This window comes from Chaetodon auriga, chromosome 1 (assembly GCF_051107435.1).
Source record: "Chaetodon auriga isolate fChaAug3 chromosome 1, fChaAug3.hap1, whole genome shotgun sequence".
NCBI lineage: Eukaryota > Metazoa > Chordata > Actinopteri > Chaetodontiformes > Chaetodontidae > Chaetodon > Chaetodon auriga.
Window position 1 is genome coordinate 21,636,541 of NC_135074.1, and position 20,394 is coordinate 21,656,934.

Consider the following 20,394-nt stretch of genomic DNA (forward strand, 5'->3'; position numbering starts at 1 on the left):
TATGGATACCCAGATATGTTCATCCCTGAAGCCAGTCGACGTTCTGCTCTGGAAAATGTTCCTGACAGAGAAAAACGGAAACCCAGCAGAAACACGAATCAATCCTCATGACTTTCTCAAGATCTGAGCGGGTTCATTTCAGCTGTGTAAAGTGGTCCAGCTCTGACCTGAAGCTGGCAATCTCATTGTTCTTTGCAACATTGAAGGTTTTCTTGGTCATGCCGTCCCCACGGTCAGTGCTCAGCCAGCAGTCACAGAGGAAGTGCCACACCTGTCGGGTCTGGAGGTCTTGTATGGTCACCTTGTTTATATACCTTTTCATAAGGGAAATTTATACAGCAACAAACATTATACATTCACCATATGGGTAAATTTAAGTGAGAAATGCAAACGTTTGATAAAAATAAAGCACCAAATGACATTATATGGAAAGAATTCAGTTTACATATTATGCATGTTGTGCATTTTGCTTTGAAATTTCCATATACTGTAGGCAGAGGTTTCTTGCCTGCAGCCAAAGCCAATGTTAAAGAAGCTGAATTTTAATTTCGCGAAGCAAACCATGATATATTTTTCATATCATGAGTAAAGACCTCTGATATTGCATTGGTCATAGTATTTTATTGGAAGTACTACAGTTCTGTATATTGGCCAAAGCATTCTGTGTGATTATTTTTGACTAATATATATATTCTCCGCCAAAGTGTATGCATGTTTATAGTCGGCTTGGAGTGGTATTTAGCGAGAAGTGATAACAAGGTAGTGCTAAATGATGAAGCAGTCCTGACATTTCAGAGCGTCACTGTGAAGAAGCCATCAAACTGTCCTGGAGACAGGCAATAACCACCACCTGCATGCAGCTCTAACAAGCCTGTTAACAGCTTTACACTGACACCCACCAATTATCCACAGGTTCAGCTGAATTAATACATCAATGCATAATAATAATTAACTAAAGTATGCTCTGCCTGTACCATGATGGTTGACCCCCAGAGTTGTCGTGCTGCAGTCTGAGGTTTCGCACTTCGCCAAGTGGAAAGGGTGTGGCCAATAGGAACATATCAACAGCTCCTCTCTCAAACACAGGCTTGTCAGGATCTGTGAGGTTGTGTATGTCACTTTCGCCCTCTGAGCCAGTCAGCTTCAGTGTCACCTACAGGACAGAGACAACGTACTTAAAACAGCAGCACTGGGCTCACGCATCAGTGTCCTGAACCAAGACTGAGTAACATCGTCTTAAACAGTTGGTTGGTCTTTCTGACTGTGTGTTAAACTGGTTTCAAACATACATCGAATGGAAGAAAGTTTTACGTCATGTGTCTGAGAAACATGACATCTGTTTTGGGGTTGCAGGGAGCTGCTTCGGTCCATTACTGTTCTCACCTTACATGCTACCACGCATGCTGAAAAGCTGATTCATGCCTTTATTTCAATCCGATTTGATTACTGTAACACACTATTTACCGGCCTCCCAAGAAAAAATCACTAGTCAATCAGAGACTTCAGCTCATTCAAGCTCTGCAGCTCAGCTATTAACCAGAACCAAGAGGTGAGAGCACATCAGTCCAGGTTTAGCTGCTCTGCACTGGCTTCCTGGAACATTCAGGATTGATTTTAAGGTCCTCCTCCTCATATACAAAGCCCTTAATGGACTAAGACCAAGCTACAGCGCTAACACCCGTTTATTATTTGCCTTGATATATAGCCATTCAATGTATTCTGGCCAGATCTAACATCCAAGACTTGTGATTTCACCAGAAAACAACTGAATTCATAATAAGACATGTCCACAGTTTTTCATGTCTGACTGAAAGAAACAGTCCGGTGTTCATAGGACCACTGAAGTGCATTTTACTTTCTGTCATCATTCCTCTTGTTCACACTGGCTGTGGAGAGAGGTTGTATAAGCACTTCATTGCTGTTTCAAGGCAGACTTGAACATATGCTTCAAGGACGCTTCAGTCACATTATCTTCTTTTACTTGTTGCCTTCTGGATTATATTTTCTGAGAACTGCTCTCCATGAACAAAGATTTTAAAACAGTCTGTGCTTCAACATCAAAATGTCTAACATTAACTAAATTCATAATGTAACTTGAGCTGAATCTGCTGGCTGCCTGAAAGGTAGGAAAAATAAAATGCATTAATCTGAAGTATACATAACTTGTTGGAAACAGGCTTAAACATACAGTATAGCTCTTTAAGCCAAGATGTATGGCAGCCTCAGTAACATAATTCTTCTATGAGCTATTTCAATTCTCTGCTGGAAATATTAAAGATAAATCCATTTCAAATCTGTGAATGAAAGACGACTCTTACATTGGCAGTAGTCCCAGCATTCTTGCGATGGCCAGTTTGGACACTGATCAGATAGTTGTACAGAGCGCCTGGGTGATTGTCCTCCAGCAGAGTCATCTTCCTCTGATACAGTTCAACATAAAACATTGTTGTACACAAATATAAATGTGTTGGCAGGAACTGCTTTATTTGGGCACTGGAGTGAATATGAAGAGTTTAGTTTCCAAACAAAATATCCATCATTCAATAAAAAGGACCCTATGTAGGACAACATGGCTTAATATTAGAAGATGATATGCTTATAAATTCATAATTAAGAACAGAATACATTCTTTTCTAATGTGTTTCTGGTAGCTGAAGATGAAAAACACATACAAAAAGACCTGTTTTATGAATCTGGAAAGACTGACCTTGGAGCGTGACCTGCGGTCAGCATAGCACGCCCACAGCAGAGTGATCAGGTAGAGGCCGAAGAAAGCGCACAGCAGTGCCAGCACCACGTAGTTCTCAGACACAGTGGCAAACAACTCTGATGTGCGAGATATGTCCACATAGTTCGGCATGACAAAGACGGAGCTCCCAAAGAGAGTGAGGTGGTTACACAGACACTGCGCTCGCTCTGGCGTGCTCTTCTCTCCCACCTGAGACAAACAGACCACATCACTGTCTGACCATACATGCAGACCCAGAGCAATATCAAACTTTATCCAGATGGAAACGCACCCGGCAGCCATCAGTGCTCCATGTCTCCTTCTCTATGTTCCAGTACATGCACTTGCTCATAAAGGAAGTGATACTCAGCACCAGGTCTGGCTCCCAGGTGGAATTGAAGAGTCTGATGTCAACATACCAGACTCCAGGAGTCTGCTGTAACATCTCTGGGGTTATCATCCAGCGATAGCCTCCTGTTGCAAAAATCAGCTGTCATCTGACTTTCATAATCCAAAATAAATACAGTTTGTCCATCTGATACACACTCACCAGCCACCTCACTAGGCACACTTATACAATCCAATGTGATCCAATACAACAACCTCAGCCATAAAGTCTGCCTTTACAAAGATGATCAGGTTTAGCTTTGAACTTTAGCATGAGAGAGGTAGAATATTAGAAACACCTTGAAATATAATGCACCTCCACCACCACCATGTACGACAACCTCAATTATAAACATTAAGTGAAATTATTACCTTTCTGACAGTGTCAGCAAAAGCTGAAAAATTACATGCTTTGTAAAAATATAATTCATGGCAGAGCGGTTATATTGGATCAGGTTAGACTGCACAAGTATAACTAATGAAGTGGCTGGTGACTCTATAAATACCTGAGAGAGAAGTGAGCAGTAGCATGTAAAACAAGCCATGCTAAATTGGTGTCTGCAAGTATTTTTTGATCAGAGGTCAGGGCATGCAGCAATAGATCAATGCCTGCTTGTAGAAACAGTTACCTGTTTGGTTCAAGATGGTTGTGTTGCTGGAATATGTACTGTTAGGAGGTGACCCGTGAGACAACAGAAGAACCAGCGACACTTTGGCGCTCGGCTCCACGCCGAAGACTATGGTCATAGTTGGGTCTGAGACGTTGATTGTGGTCAGCGCTTTTGTGTTTTCCTCCAACACAACAGTACTGTTCGTGACTGTTGAAGCATTTGGATGAGGCATAAAGATCTGGAGACACCAGAGAAAAAAAATCAATGAGTACATATATATTAATTGAGCAAGAAATAAATTAAAGACCCTTAGCTGCACAATTAAGTATATTTCTCTGTAGTCAATAAAGTTGGTTGATACATATATCTGTTCTTGCATTCCGTTAATATGAGTTATTTAAATTGTTATTCTTATCTTTTTGACCATACACATTACACAATAATGGGAATTACTTTTTCAATCTTAGCAGTAGTAGTAGTAGTAGTAGTAGTAGTAGTAGTAATTTACCACCTTTCCCCTCCAATTCTCCTGTTTTGTGGTTCTTGTTTCTGCTAACTCCACTGTTGATCTGGGAGGGGTGTACACAGCCGTGTGCTAAGTGCTGCGATAAACAAGGAGTCACTGGCTGCTTTCTTTTCACCTGTCAGTGAGGAGCTGCTCTCTCTGTGCAGTCAACTACAACCAACCCATCTAATTACACTGCTTGTTTCCTGGTTGTTCTTGTAACATGGGTATCTCACTTCTGCATTGCACAACATTGCACTGACTGACCCTACGTTGCGTGTTACTGTTGAATTGTCTGTGTGTGATGCACAATGTTCTGCAAGTATCACCTTTGCTTTCCCTTTGCCTGACGCCTACATTCAAAGCATTTGTCTGTACCTCTATCATCTCTGGCAGGTTTGTCAGCTTTATGTCTGAGGCTCCGTCACTAAGCAAAAGGCTGCAAAGAGTCCCTGAGATGTTGTCTTCAGACGGATGAGGATTCCCTGAGAATGTAGCCATCTGAGAAGGAGAAAAGGTCTGTTTAAAGGGCTGCAGATCACAATAATGATCCATACACACGATGATAACACACACACACACACACCTGAGAGATGATTCTGTTGTGCTTTCCAAGCTGAGACTCAAGTGCTGAATATGAGGGGAGTTTGATGAACTCCCCATCTTTCTCTGAACCCAGCACTGCATTGCTGAGGTCAGCAGGTGAGTGACTGCGGAGAGCAACATGTAATGTACAACAGTTTTCATATGGAATTGTTCCCATATCTGTATGGTTAAAAATGAAAGAAAAGTTGCAAAGGCGATGGAGGAAATACACCAACCTGCTCTGATAAACTGTGCCTGTTGGGTGCTTGATAATAATTGTCTCTGTGGTTGCCAAACCCAGCAGCAAAGAGACTGTCCGAAAGATCTCAAAGACATCTTCAAACAAAGACTGGAGAGGGGAAAAACAGATCATCACCTCACCGTAACAGCCACAATGACGACAACATGTATAATTGCTTTAAGCTGTCACTGTCGCGCATTTCTCTGAGCTTACCTTAGGGTTTGGGTTAATGTCGATGTCACATTTTGTCATTGAGAGGAGGAGGATGCCGGTGCTACAGTTGATGATGCGATTGATTGTGACATTGTTTTGGAAAGCAAATTCTGGAGTCAGTTTTTTCGTGCCCTCCAACAAATATCGAATGAATTTGTCCTGTGAAAGGGAAAAACAACATAACTAATGTGTCATGACAATTACAATAATGTGGTAGCAGACTCAGACTGTCGTGGGGGGTGGGGGGTACAAAGAGCAGCAGCTGCATGAGGTGGGGCACCTGAGCAGGGGAAGTCCACATGCATTTATGGTGGAACAGTTCCAAACCATGGTTCAGATTAGAAGTATTCTATCATGTGACTCAGTATAACTACTACACCTCTGTACTAAAAACATATAGAAAACTATTAACTATGGCCCTTTTGCAGTGTTTTTTTTTCAAACATGGGGGCATCAGGGGATTTATCACCATCAGTGCAATAATGGAATATGTTCCACAGGCTTTCCAACGTGAAGGTACCCACCCTGTTAACATCTGTAGGCTCCCCGCCTGTGATTTCCATTCGCTGTAGTTCTTTATCTGCTTCCTGCATCAGAAAAACAGCACTTGTGAACTTTGAGGTATAATTAGCAAACGGCCAATTATTGTATTATTCGAAGTTCTCATGATTCATGGGTCAAAGAGTCTGTATGTAAAAGGAGGTATCTCTCACCTGGAGAAGTCTGTCAATGTCTGTAACATATTTACTCATGTCATTTACGTTCCTTTTCAGCCCTGCAATGAAAGTGTATTTGAGAAGTTAAGAGAGAAAGAGAGGCAGAAACTCAGTTTTATGACTTATGTTCTTAACTTCTTTGCTTTCATCACATAAAGTTTCAGTTTAACTTACGAGCTCTGGGTGCATGACTGGATATGATTGTCTTCTGCAGAGAAAACATGAAACAAATTACAAAGAAAACTAACATGAAAATTCAGTCTGGATGGCTTCTTACTGACTGTGAAATGTGTCTCTTACCTTTGTGTTTGATGACGACCACAAATCTTTAAAACACGAATGACACTTTTAAGAAACAGCATATTGTATATAAAGTATAGAGAAAGTGTAATTATGTTCTGAATGCAGGGGAAGGGGAGGAAGAAGCACAGGGAGGACGGCGTTAAAGCAGTGATTAAGAAGCTGTTGCTGCATACTGTGGGTGCAGAGGAAGCCTCGTCTCTGGTTGCAGTCAGGTGTTATGATGAGCTGAAGAGGATTCAGCTTCATGTACGTGCACTTGTCCTTTGAAACTGCAACATTTTCTGCACATAGACACACACAGACACACCGTTAGGAGCTCTAACTTCTTGGGACATGAGCTATGATTGCATTACCCTAAACCCAATGAAGACCAAAATCATTAACTATCAATTAATCTGTCAATCATTTTTCAGACTCATTGATTAGTCTGTAAAATGTCAAAAGATAGTGAAAAAGCCCAGTAAACATCTTCAGATTGCTTTGTTGTCCTTTATATTTCTGTTGATGGATCAATATTTAGCACTAGAAATAATTTTAGTTTTGTAAACACATATGTGACAAGACAGCAAGTGTAAGCTATGTTGAAAGCGGGGTTTACATATAATTAAACAGAGGGCTGCTATTTTTCAGACTGTTTTCAAGCAAAACTCTTGTACTGCAGTTCATGCTCAGACAGCATTAAACACTGAGGCATTTGAGAAGTTTGTCTTATTCAGTGACATTTCAAATGAAAGCCTCACTCAGTGCTTAAGAAAGTCGGGAACCTCCTTTGGGTCTTGATATAATTTTGAGGTGCTGTGAAATAATTACTCTTATTTGTGCTGTTTTCTCCTTGAAATATTGAATAACCTTCAGCTACACGGCCCCTGATGATTAATTCAATCAAACAGCCTTTGCTTGAACTGTGCATGTGGCAGGAGGTCTCAAACAGGCTGCTGGATTTTAAGGATCACAAGCCAGCAATATGCGGAAATCTATAAAGGGAAAAAAGGACAAAAAAATCAAAATAAATGTTGTGAGTGTGTGTTTTACTCACTTCTGTCAGGTCCCTGGTACATTCCCTTGACCCCCTTTCCCAGCCACCAGGTGAAGTTGCTGAGGTTTCTCTCTCTGGTGATGTTCTTCAGGAAGATTTTTATTGGGTTGTTCATCGCCTTCAGAAGTTCCCCTCCTTGCTTTTCACAGCTGCTCCTGGCTTGGGACCAAGTTGTGGACCCCTCAACAAACTCAAAGCAGACATTTCTGAAAACAAATTCACACAATGCAGGGAAGTCATTGCTGCCTCTGCAGGTTTCAGATTTTCCCCGTACAGATATAAATCCAGCTGAAATCCACAAAAAGACAGCGGCTCGGAGTAACATGTCCATAGTTATTACAATGCGCAGAGCTAAAGCACATAGTGCTGCAGGAACTGTGGCAGGAGCAGCAACTGAGCAAGATCACTTCCGTCAGTCACATGGAAATTAGGGAGCTTTCTCCAGGAAAACTCTGCATATGTCCTCAATATATTAGGAAAATCACCGCAGACACTCAAACAAGATGCAAAGTGTCAAGAGACTCAATTGGCATCACCAAAGGTCACACAGTGAACCCTAAATCAACTACTGAGCAAGGACAGGTTTCAGCTTTGCTATTAGCATTAAAAACATGCTGTATATTATTATCCTGTTTGTACTATAATGCGTCCTTAAACATCAATATATCATTCTCACATTAAATCACTCTAAATATTCACTGCCTCCACACTGCCTCTCTTAACTATATGACCAACATCCCTCCAGCTCCTCTAGCTTCCTCAGCCAGCATTGAAATATCGCGAGAGGATGTAGAGGAAGCTGTGACCGCGCGTGTTTGTGTAACATGTTAGGAAATGCTTTCAGTGTCCTTTAATGCAATGACAGAATCGCGTCTATGGCGGGACACCTGAAGGTAATTTCAGAGACAGTCTTATATCTACTGTTTTTTGGCTTTTGGAGTCAGATAACTTAAATCGTCGCCCCGACACGAAGCTAGCACGAAGTGCTCGCTCGGTTTCTCCGCCTAAAAGTAACGTTGAGCCAGGAAACGCGTTAGCTTTGCTGTGTCTTCACCGCTGAAACACATGCACCGGTGGTCCCTGAAGGGTTACTTGCCCATTGAAAATGTTGCCGGTTAATGTAAGAAAACTACACAAAGGCAGACAGCTTTGGGTCATGTATTTAGCAGTATGCTAAGTTTTGGGCTGTTACACAGAGAAGAGAAACTTGAGTCACTAGAGTGTCCCCAAAAGATGACCTCCTATCGCAGGTTAAGACGCCAGCTGATCGCATAGAGTCCATGAAAATGAAGGAAAGTGAAAATCAGTCGTCAGCAAACTGTTTTCATTCAGCACAAGTTAATTAACATTTGTCCAATTTATGCCATTTTACACCTTTACTTCACTGCATTTCGGAGGGAAATATTGCACTTTGTACTTTACTACATTTATGTAACTGCTACAGTTACTAGTTGCTTTGATTGCTACAGTCAAAACATACGACCAGCTGATCAGATATGATGCATTGCTGTAGATCAAAGGCCCCACATGCACACACAGTGTCTGTTTACATCTGCTCAGGCTGGAGCTGCGCAGCCATACTGGGATATATGTGAGGTCATCGTGTACTTGTATATATATGTACTTTTTTATCTTCCTGCACACAGTAATAACTCATCTGTGCAAATTATTATTTTGTGTGCATTACATTAAAAAATATTTGATGGCTCCATATTTAAACACGTTGTTTAAATATGTGGTATCGCTACTTTTACTTAAGTAAAGGATTTGAGTACATCTTCCACCACAGCTAGCAGCTTTTATAGTCTTTGTCTGGCGTTGTCTGTCGCTGTCATGTTGAAGCTTAGTTGTTATATTACTTGCGCTGCATAATCTATGCATAACCTTGCAGATGCTGTGTAGGTTGTTGACATTTTCCGATTGCTTGTGAGAACATGTAAGGGGAAACAATCTGTAGGCAAAAACTGATTGAACGGTATTCTTTACACCCAGTGACACACTTGTTTAATCAGTATATCATTCTTATCCGGCCTTACTGAGCTCTATCATACACAACACAGCTGTAGATTTTCACCAAGCACACTTAAATGCACATGTGATTATGCTTTGGAGGGTACAGTTCGCTGTTGTCATGTAAATGCCTCAGTCTTATCGTTAAAGTCCCTGTCCAATCTTGTTTCATTCATGGAGGTGTTTGCCACTGCTCTGAATGATTACACCTCTTTAAAAGAATGAAACCTGCAGAGAATTACCACCTAAAACTAAAGAGCCTCTCCGTCTTACTGAGCCCTTGAGCAAAACATCTATGAGGTGACTGTTTGATCCGCAACTCTGATTTCATCAACCTTGTTTCCAGCCCCGGCAGAAGCTTTTTATAAACCTAGTAGCACCAAACGGTACCGACGATGTTATCAACTAGCTTGTGAACATTATGTAGAACTTGCGCTATAGTGAAAGAGCCAAATCCCACAGGAGTTGGTAGAGACCAAAACAGCGATAATAGGACAGTGAATATCTGACTACCTAATGTAGTAGATGGCTAAACACATGACTCCAAATGAATGCAAGTGTTGCTCTGTGTCTGCTGGATAAGTGAGGAGCTTATTAACTGTTAGTGAACACATTTCCTATACCGACTTCTTACGATGATGATATGTCAGATATCTTTTCAGCTGCTTCCACACCTCTTATATGGCCTAGCATATCTGTCAAGTAACATAGCCAGTGTCAGATCGTTGCCATAATCAGTATTCGAGCCAGATATTTCCCTCAGGAGTTGACATTCTCCAGGTGGCCTCAAACACGACTCCAGATGGATGCTTTGAAATTGCTAGATGTGTAAATAAGACTGTTTGCTAACAAGTTTTATCAACATGTTGACAGCTTGTTTCTGTTGCCCCCAAGTCGCAAAAAACATCTGCAGTCGCAGGTTAAAATTAATTAACTTGAGACACAGCACACACCAATAACCTGATTACCAAAAAAAAAATTATACAAAACGTGGAAAAATCACGAACGCTGTTATTGGTCTGTTACCTCTGTCTGTTCACAGTAATTGATGTCTGATGTGAATCCCGTTAAGGACACAGTATTCAGTTTTCATGCTCTTCTCCACAGAAGCAGTTGAAAGATGCAGTGAAGGTCATCAGCTCAGGTAGCTTTCTGTTTGCCTCTTACCTCACTGCGGTTGGAGATGAGCGTTTCTATGCAAACCAGCTGATGCCCCTGCTGCAGAGGATTGTGGGAGCAGAGACGGCGCATGTGTTGGCAGTGAAGATGATTGGTCTGGGTCTGGTTCCTCTAAACCGCTACAAGGACCCTGCGTCATTGGTAAGCTTGTAGCCTTACTTTCTCCTCAGTGACGTTTCCCATTGAGATCAGAATGATCACAGACACCCCGAGACTTTGTGTTTTGTATCTACAGGAAGTGAACGTCCTGGGATTAAAGTTCAAAAACCCAATTGGGATTGCGGCAGGCTTCGACAAGCACGGAGAGGCCGTAGATGGGTTGTACAAGGTGGGTTTCGGCTTTGTTGAAGTGGGCACAATTACTCCCAGGCCTCAGGAGGGGAACCCCAAACCACGTGTGTTTCGACTCACTGCAGATCAGGCAATTATTAACAGGTATGTTTTTGATACACTTTCGCGGGAGGCGCAACTGAATGTACACAATAACAGGTGATACTGATTGAAGTCAGTGTCATTGGATATTGAGATGCACTCAGTTGTACACCCAGCTTTTTAATAAATTCATGTCTTTCTTTTACTGTTATTTATCCATTACCTGCACGATGAGTCATAAAGATGTTGAAATCAATCAGGTAACTCTGCTAGCTTCATAGGAGCAATTAGTGACCTATTTTTCTATTCTTTTTATTGACCATGTTGAGTAGCTTCATGGCCCACGCTTCTGTCGCATCTCACAAAGACACCTTTCAATTTATGTAACAATGAAGGAGCCGCATTAGTCTTAGTTTATGTTAATCCTGAAGACTGGAAACAAGAGCAGGAGAGGTTATGCTTCTGTATAATGTTCCTCTTCACATGGTTCTGTATGTACAAAGAGATTAGGCTGCCTACAGGTCTGCTTTGATAGAATTCACATTCATCAAGCCATGAATAACAGTTCATGGGTTTACCTCATTTTATTTGCAGCTTTAATTTGCAGCACAGATTTTACTGAGCTACATGAAGGGAATCTTTCTTTACCAGCACTTTCCCTCATGTTGTTTTTCTCTCATTATACACAGTGAAATTGGTTTATGTCAGTTCGCATTGAAGGGTTCTTGCAGCTTTGAAGTAAAAGCTTTGCTAGTTGATCTTCAACAATCAATTTTAAATTATTCAGTATTCTATAGATTCTTTATATTAACCATGCGGTATCTAGTGCACTTGATTACAACATGAGGAATAATATAACATCTTGGATATGGGAGATGAATATTTCATTAGAGTCCCAGAGTGGACGCGATCATACAGTTTCCTTTTCAGAACCAAATTTCTTAACAAATTTAGCAAATTTTCAATGTATTATTCGCCCTAAAAGAGAGATTTCATCAGTGTATCTACATGTTCACTTCATTATTTATGTACTATAGTGGATTATCACTCAAAGGATAAAAACTGGAGTAATAATATGATAAAAATCTTTATTTTTCAGCTTATTGCTTCTAAGTGCTTATTTTTAAGCTGAAAATTGTCATACTGTATATATTGTATGTGCTTCTCATCAGGTACGGATTCAACAGCTGTGGTTTGGCAGACGCACAGCAGAGGCTGAAGGCCAGAGGAGACGCACAGCAAAAGCAAAGTAAAGGTTAGCAGGCGCTCCTTACACTCCGTAGACTTCTTATCTCTTTGGAAAAAATGTAAATTTATTATTTACTGGTCACTTAGTTTCGCAATGGGGTGCCAAATGCAAGGCTGGGTATGTGGTTGAATGCATTATTCTGTTTTAATGGTGCTGACCTGTCCTTGCCTCACGTTTTATTGTGTCTGATCCATACCTGCTTACAGCCCATTTAGCGCATCAGCAGCCTCTGCCCCAGTTGAGTCATGTGTCTGATGATGCAGCCTGTGTTTGTGCTTGTCTGAAGTTTCCTATCTGTGTGTGTGTGTGTATATTTGTTTGCATACGTGCGTGTGTCTGTGTTTATAGCTGGCCTTCCCCTGGGCATCAACCTGGGGAAGAACAAGCTGTCCCAGGACGCAGGGGCAGACTACTTGGAGGGGGTGAGAGTGCTGGGCCCGCTGGCTGACTACCTGGTGGTTAACGTCAGCAGTCCTAATACGCCAGGTCTCCGCAATCTACAGGGGAAGGCTGAGCTCCACCAGCTCCTACAAACGGTAGGACCGTCCGAATGTTCATGAAATTACGCAGAGTATTAATGAATTCAGAAAATGCACACGTCTTACGTTGCTCACCAGTGGAAGAAGCCCAGTCTGTCCTGATAGTGATCATTACTGAAAACAATAAAGAGCTCTTAGAGAACCGAACAAGGGAGGAAAAAGGTAAACTTGGGTTTGGCCCAGCTGACCGGCAGACTCAGACCCAACTGTTGCTTTGAATTGACAGTACACACATTACTTTTACTTTCGTTAAATTGACCAACTAATACAAAGTGTGTTGGTTTAAGAGGAATTTTCCTCAAACTTAAGGTTATGTTATGTACATTGCGTATGCAGTAAAATAATTGATTTGTTAAATAGTTAATAGTTAAAAGTAGAAATCATAAAATTTCCATGTTGTTGTTTTTACTTTAGCTTCTGAAGCTAACGCCGCTTACCCCTCACAGTGAAGGGAAAAATGAGTCAGGACAGGGTTAATGAGCATCACAGAGCAGTGATGAAAGCCCTTCACCCTTTCTGTGCAGTGTAATCTCAGAGGTTTAGACGTGAAACTGTGAAATAAAAACAGGATGTTTCTCAACAAACTGCCTAAAAAGATTCACTGAAGGACTTGAAAGAATTCGGACTTGATGGATCCAGGTGCACGTCAGGCTTCGAAGGCATTCTTTGGATCTCGTTGTTGAGCCCATCATCAGTTGAAAGCCTGATTTTTTTTTTTCAATCCTTCCCGTTCCTAAGGCTTTACAGCACAGTACACCGTCTCTCTGTCTGGTTTCCAGTGGTTGCAGGTCTCTCTGCCCCCTCACCTGATTGTCTCACTCTCTCATACAATCTGCTCAGGTGTTGAAGGAGCGTGATGCCCTGCAGGGAGGAAGCAGACCTCCGGTCCTGGTGAAGATTGCTCCTGACCTCACTGCACAGGACAAACAAGACATTGCTGATGTTGTCACTGAGGTGGGAAGTTATTTGTTTTAGTCAAATAATTTCCTAATTGCGCCTTATTCCTTTATTTTAAGTGTGTGTGCAGGTTTTCAGAGTCTCCTTGGAGGGATTAGGATTTGATTCTCATTTTATAGAATGTCAATCTGGCTAACAAGAAAAATGCCAGAGGAAATACTTGTCAAGTCTTCACACTCTGCTTTTATAGAACCAAAACTTGAATCTGTAGTTTTTATGTTATAAATTCTTGTGTTGTTCTTTTATTACTTGTCAAGAATTCAAGAATAAACATGCAAACCTTTCGCAGGAGAAATCAGAGCTCATATTCAGGTCCGTCTCTGAGGTGGCAGATGAGTCACCCGTGTCACATGCTATTAAGCAAACCGTATACACCCTTTGCACGGGCGCAGCCACCTTCTTTTTGAATGACAGTTGGATTGGTGGTCTGATAAATGTGATTTTACAAAACATGAGTGATTTAAAAGACGTAACGTAAATTTCCCTCTTGGTTCAGGAAGGTTCAAAGTTGGCATCCGTGGTCAGATAGAAGATTCACAGTGCTCAGTATTATAATGGGCTTATTTTTAACCTGTTTAGTACACAAAAAATCCTCAGCTGATCACAACAACGTATTTAAAGACATTTGGACCCCCTCTTTCTCTCTGCTCTTGTAACTTCATCACCACTTGAGTTGGTTGTCCTTGTCTTTTTTTTTTTTTAATACAGGGTGATGTTTTTGTGCTCGGTGGAGCGAGGGGGAGACAAACTTTAATGGAAGAGACAATAAGGAGGGCAAAGAAAGCACAATTTAAACAGCACTCTCTTTTTGTCACAGAACATTTCACGTTAGAGGTCTGTCATACATCAGCTCTGCTCCTCCATAAAGAATGTCACTCACTTCCTGTCCTCTCCTTGAACGTACTGTGTTTGCAGCTGAGGGTGGATGGTCTAATGGTGTCTAACACCACGGTGTCCAGACCAGAGACGCTTCAGGATCCACATAAGTCAGAGGTCGGTGGGCTAAGTGGTCAGCCTCTGAAAGACCTCTCCACTAACACTGTGAGAGAGATGTACAACCTCACCAAAGGTACTCATTTACACACCAGTGTTTTCTGCCCATTTTCTGATCACCTGAGTATCAAGAATTGCACAGAAAATAGACGCACATATAATCATGTTTTTGTAGGTAAAGTACCCATTATTGGAATCGGCGGTGTGGCCAGTGGGCAGGATGCTCTGGATAAGATCCGTGCTGGTGCATCGCTGGTTCAGCTTTACACAGCTTTGACCTACCAGGGTCCGCCCGTAGTGACGAAGATAAAGCGGGAACTGGAAGAACTTCTGAAGTGAGTATGACTGAATGGGATTTATAGTTTTCTCTCCTGACTTTTAGCGTCAGTATTTGAGACAGCTGTGCTCAAAAGTGCACGAAAGTCACATGTTTCTCAAAGTCTTCAGCATTAGTCTCCCTGTCGTACATTAATTGCATTGTCTTTCAAACGTATTCTCATTCTCTACAAACTTCTTTTTTCCCTCCCCAGAGAACAAGGGTTCAGCAGCGTGTCGGAGGCAGTCGGAGCAGATCACAGAGGAGCAGCTGGGTCGACACGTAAGCCGAGTCCACGGAAAGAGATGGTAAACGTTAACACAGACGCAGCACCTGTAGCTGCCATCTCCTCCAACTAATGTAATCCTCAGCTTTTCCTGAACTGTGACAGATGCTGAGAATTTGTGATTGTCCATCCGTCCGCCTTGATTTCCAGGATGAGATGCAGTCTGGACTGGTAATTTTTGGCATTTTCAGCATTTGTGACAAAGAGTGCAAATGCTCAACACACCAAATCTCAGCTTCTCACCATTCCCTTGAACACTGTGGTGAAGTGAATGATGAGTCTTTGATGTTGTATCTCCGCATTAAGGAGCAGAGGTCTATTTGTGACGTTATTTCAGACACTCATCCTTTGTTACAGTGTAACAGCAGTAAGTGCATACTGACACCAAAGTGCTGGAACTCCTCAAACACAACCTTTTTTACAAACATACAAACCCTGTTCTTATGTGTAAAGAAAACAGTCATTATTTTATATTGTTAAAACAGCAGCATTTGTTTGTTATCTTGAGTTTTAGGAATGGTCTAATAGAGAAGTGAAACATCTACATTTAAATGTGGACATTGTCTTATTTGCCGCACGTCGAAAAATAGACGTTGGCACAAAGACATATTCTTCTGCACAAAAATCCAGCCTATCACAATAGAAGCTCAAATGTCAGAAATGTCATAAATATTTGGGTTTAGGATCAAGGTATTTATTTTGCTTGTGCCATAAGTGAGTAAGTCCTATCCCTGGAAACTGAGATGCACTAGATTTCCCTAATATGTCAGATGCTTTTCTTATTCGTGGCCCTGCTCAGAGAAGATTATGTCACTTTATGAAGACGCACTTCAATCCTCGCTCTTTGTACTGCTGACTACTAGACTTCCCTGCTGATTTTAAATGTAATTTTCATTAAATGAACTAGATCATGTCCAACAACAAAGATCTACTCAGTTCGGGGGTCTGTATTCTGATATCAGTGCAGTTTCCTCATCAATACATGTCCAGCCCAAACGTGCTTACAAGGCAGATCGTCAATTTCAATGTACAAAGCTGTGAGAAAAACATACAGATAGTATTTTCTGTAAACCTTCATACTTGACATGTATCAAATAAACTGAGCTCATGTGTGTATTATGAAGTCTAGTTTGCCTAATTTTCAAAGCTTTAAAAATGAAAGTAGACCTATTTTGCCATTCATCAAAGCAAAATAATATAAATTTTTGTTCTGCATTCTCACAAAGATGCATGCAGGTCATCATATAGTGTAACCTGCAATGAAACAAAGAGCAATTTATTTTTATCAATCATCTCATTATTTGTTGTAGTAGTAGTAGTAAATTATGACTTAAAGGTTTTGGCAAAAGAAGTGAAGACTGGAGAGTCACTCTATCGGCTGTGGTTATTCATGGACCCCAGAGGATGAACCATGCTGCCTGCTGACAGCTCAGTCTGCGATGTTGCCGCCTGCACACCAAAACCAGTTCTGCCGGTGATCCTGTGAGATCATTTAATCAGATTCTAAATTACTTGTTTACTGTCTGTCAAAAAGAAGACTTTCCAAACAAATGCATCTCTAAATGTTGCATTTGATCCGGTCGTGTTGGCTGTTTGAAACCATCCTCTTTCTCCTGCACAAAAAGACCTTGAAGCAATGCTGAAAGGAACGTGGACATTTAGAGAGAGCGGCTACATTCAGCTCTTACATATTTTTTCATCTAACTTCAACACTTACAGAAATTACAGGCTGTGGAATGCAATGTGTTCTGTGAGAGCAGGGTTGGAGTAGTGTGCTTTTGGTAAATCTGAATGTACGTGTGTGCACCATCCCTAGATTTCAGCAAACACAGTTGTGCTCATTTGTGTGTGCGGAGAACTACACGTGCTATGGTGAATGAGTCACCCCGGCTGGAAAATATGCTTTAAGGTACAACTAAAATAAAAAAAAAACAAGGTTACACTGAGGGAAGAACTGCAGTAGTTTTCACTTTGAAATGAGTACAAAAATCATTTTCCACAGTCCTTCTGCAGAGAAACGTCTTCTGCCTGAACTGAGTTAAGTCAACTGATTGTTCCTAATCATCTGTGGCAGCAGCAAATTCTGATGATTTAAGAGATTTTCAGCCATGAACGAACTAAGATGACTTTGCTAGGTTCCCCGCAGCAGTGCAGAAAGCCCTTTAAGTCCTCTTCCCCTCAGCTGAACTCTCACCCCTCTCTTCTTATTAGCTGTCTTCATTGTGGCATCACGGCCTCCCATTGGTGGAGGCTGCTGCTTTTATTGTTATTCTTGGCTTTTTCCTCACTCATTGACACATCGAGACGCCTTCCTGTCCTATCACAGCACCGCCCGCAGTGGTCATTAGACATGGCCAGTGAAGGCAGCGCTACTGTGAGGATCAGCTGTGAGCTGCCGGGCGCCTCCTTCTCCCTCTCCTGAGGCCAAGTGCAGACTGGCTTCTATCCCGTATGTGGTGTCACAGGGGGAGGGGAGGCGAGGCTTCGAGACAAGCAAAACTTTAAAACTGATGGCCACTTTGATGCTCAGTTTCCTCATATAGCATTGATCATACTGCAGCTAGGAGGTAGTATGTGTCTGTCTCCAAGATGCTATTTGTACTGTGCTTTTGTACAAACCAGAAGCTAATAGGAAAAGGAAGGTCAGCGCTGCTCAGATATTGATCTCCTACTGTGCGTGTATTCACAAGGTCATTAATGACGGCTTTAGAGTTCTAGCATTGTTTTTCTACCACACCAGTACTGAGACTAACCAGCGCCGTAATAAACTGTTATCTGTGCAGAGCAGATGTCTTGCTAATACACAAACAGCCAGTGAAGAGGAGGGAATTAGTTCTTATTTGACTGCAGAGAGAAACAAAGACAAAACAGCAGTGAATCCACATAAAAGACACGTTCTGCCTTTGTTTACACATGCAGCCAAAACCGTGCTAATGCAGAAGAAACAGAGGAAACAGTAACAGTAAATCATCACATTGGAGGGAATTAGAACCAGTGAACGTGTCGTGTTTTTAGATACACCAGTGATGTGGCTTCAAGGATGATATCTGTCAGTGCAGTGCAAACTGAAGATTGTGAAATTTTCTACACACATTAATGCTCCCCAGAGGATGAAGTCTAGTGACTTCAGTGATCCCCAACTCGATGTCAAGAAGATGAATCCTAATGACTTAGATTATCCAGACTTCATCTTGCACTGCCATGATGTTGACATTTGTGTGTGAGTGAAATATCTCGCCTGCAAAACTAATGATAACTCCCACCAGCCTCAGCTTTTCTTTGTATTTAGTGTTAATTAGCACGCTGAGAAGCTAAACTAAGAAGGTGACCATGGTCAGGTTTGTACGTGCTATTCTACCTGTTAACAGTGTCATTATTGGCTCGTTAGCATGCTGACATTTCCAAGTGAGACAGCCATGGGTATGGTTGTAGGCTTCTTGCATGGTGACTTTTACTTGATTATTAAGAAGTCAGTTATCATTTCTTTGTTGTTTTGTGTTTCAGTGTAGATGCAGGCAGTGCGTCCTGCAAAGGTTCCCAGACGTAATCAAACCTGAGATGTTGCAGTTGTTGGGCGCACGTCTTAATCGTTAGGGCATTGGGACATCCCATTTCCCTTTTCTCTCACTCAATCCACCGTTCTGATTTGGTGAAGCCAAATATTTGTTTTGGCATTTAGGCTGTGATGCAGTTTGTGCTTTTATTTTATGTAGATGACATTTACAAACATGATTTTTTTTTTTTTTTTTTTGGGGGGGGGGGGGGGCATGAGATGACAAAGCTAATGAAGCATTGTTTAAATCAAACAGACTATTGTGGACTGACAGAGGGGGAGGCATCCTGTGTCTTCTGGGTCATTGATCACAAATCTAATCAAGCCTGAATGTTACAAGGTAAAGCAAAGGTGGTTTCTGGGTCATCTGTCAACATCAAGAACGTGATTTAAAAGTTACACTCAAAGAAAAAGAACATATCACAAGCCCAGTGAGTTATATACTTATGTATTTCACCTAATAAGATCATAATATGTTTGAATATTTCATTTGTTTAATTTAATTTCAAATTTCCTCACTGATTTACAGACATAAACTCAAAAATTGAAAGTAGATTTTTAAAAATTTACATTATTTACAAATTTATTGTAAGATTGAACAGCCTGAGTTGGTAAACTAAAGGCTAAGTATGTGTATGTCTATCAGTGTATACAGCACTTTTACTGCTGGGACATCAGCAGATCGAAGCATTTAGATATGAATAAAACACAAGATTATCAAAAGCTTTAATCTGTTAAAAGAAGGAAACCACCCCTGAAAAAAAGGCATACAACAGTTGTGGAGTTTGCTGAAAGCACAGTGAAGCTTAGTGGCAGATGGAGCATCATGCTATGGAGGAGGCTCGTAACACGAGTGCATTAAAACAAATAAAGGGACAATCTTGCGAGGAAACCCGCATTAGACTGCCAAAGACTTTAGGTTAATACAGCATTCAAGCAGGAACATGACTACAAACACAGAGGAGATATCAACACTGGAATGACTTCAGAGCAAAAGCGTGACAGCCCTGCAGGCACACGCCTCAGCTCCGCCTTACATGTCACTGAAAACCAGTTAAATGACCCGAAAAAAGCCGTTCGCACATGATTCCCAGTTTGACTGAGCCGCATCAAATCTGTGAAGGCAGAGAGAAATCCAAAATCTAGAAGTGCTCAAGGGATACAGATGCATCTGCTTTGACTCAAAATAAGATTTGCCTCCAAAGGAGCTTCTTGTGTGCAAAGTGTTGGGACTGAATATATCGTCAAGGCCTCGTTCTCCTCCTGTATACAGTGCACGTGTAACGTTATAGTGTGTTTCCCTGTAGGTTAAACCTATGGGAACTTGAGGAAATGGTGGCACTATTTAGTGGTACACAGAACTGTATGTTAATGAGTTACATCACCTCAGAATAACTTCATATTTTGTAATTTTACTGCATTCCATTAAAAGGAAGTACAAACAGCCATGGAATTACTTAAACGTGAGTAAATATAAGACTTGCTTTGAATGGATGTTTGTTCATTCTCATATGTAGTATAAAAAATACAAAAAGCAAGCTATTGTGGCTAATGTAGACCCTTAAATTGAAAATACATTTAGAATGAGACAACCCTAAAGTATTACCATAATGTA

The 20,394-nt window shown here is 41.3% G+C and overlaps 2 protein-coding genes across 3 annotated transcripts; one reads left to right on the forward strand and one right to left on the reverse strand.

Annotated features, from left to right (window-relative positions):
- Positions 1-133: 133 nt before the first annotated feature.
- Positions 134-7,646, reverse strand: pkd1l3 (polycystic kidney disease 1-like 3). Its single transcript, XM_076736711.1, has 16 exons — positions 7,326-7,646; positions 6,463-6,570; positions 6,287-6,312; positions 6,161-6,194; positions 5,984-6,045; positions 5,795-5,857; positions 5,271-5,429; positions 5,053-5,165; positions 4,818-4,941; positions 4,610-4,732; positions 3,745-3,964; positions 3,021-3,202; positions 2,708-2,938; positions 2,319-2,420; positions 975-1,153; positions 134-314 (listed from the first exon to the last, which is right to left on the reverse strand). The coding sequence occupies exons 1-16, from the start codon at positions 7,438-7,440 to the stop codon at positions 134-136; spliced, it is 2,022 nt and encodes a 673-aa protein (XP_076592826.1). The 5' UTR covers positions 7,441-7,646.
- A 473-nt stretch (positions 7,647-8,119) lies between these two features.
- On the forward strand, positions 8,120-16,345 carry dhodh (dihydroorotate dehydrogenase). 2 transcript variants are annotated; one of them, XM_076729770.1, is made up of 9 exons: positions 8,120-8,218; positions 10,443-10,655; positions 10,750-10,949; positions 12,059-12,141; positions 12,484-12,671; positions 13,515-13,628; positions 14,547-14,700; positions 14,800-14,959; positions 15,155-16,345. In XM_076729770.1, the coding sequence occupies exons 1-9, from the start codon at positions 8,201-8,203 to the stop codon at positions 15,297-15,299; spliced, it is 1,275 nt and encodes a 424-aa protein (XP_076585885.1). In that variant the 5' UTR covers positions 8,120-8,200; the 3' UTR covers positions 15,300-16,345. The 2 variants fall into 2 exon arrangements, with proteins under 2 accessions (XP_076585885.1, XP_076585893.1); XM_076729778.1 differs by having other exon boundaries at positions 8,180-8,218; positions 10,446-10,655.
- Positions 16,346-20,394: the final 4,049 nt, after the last annotated feature.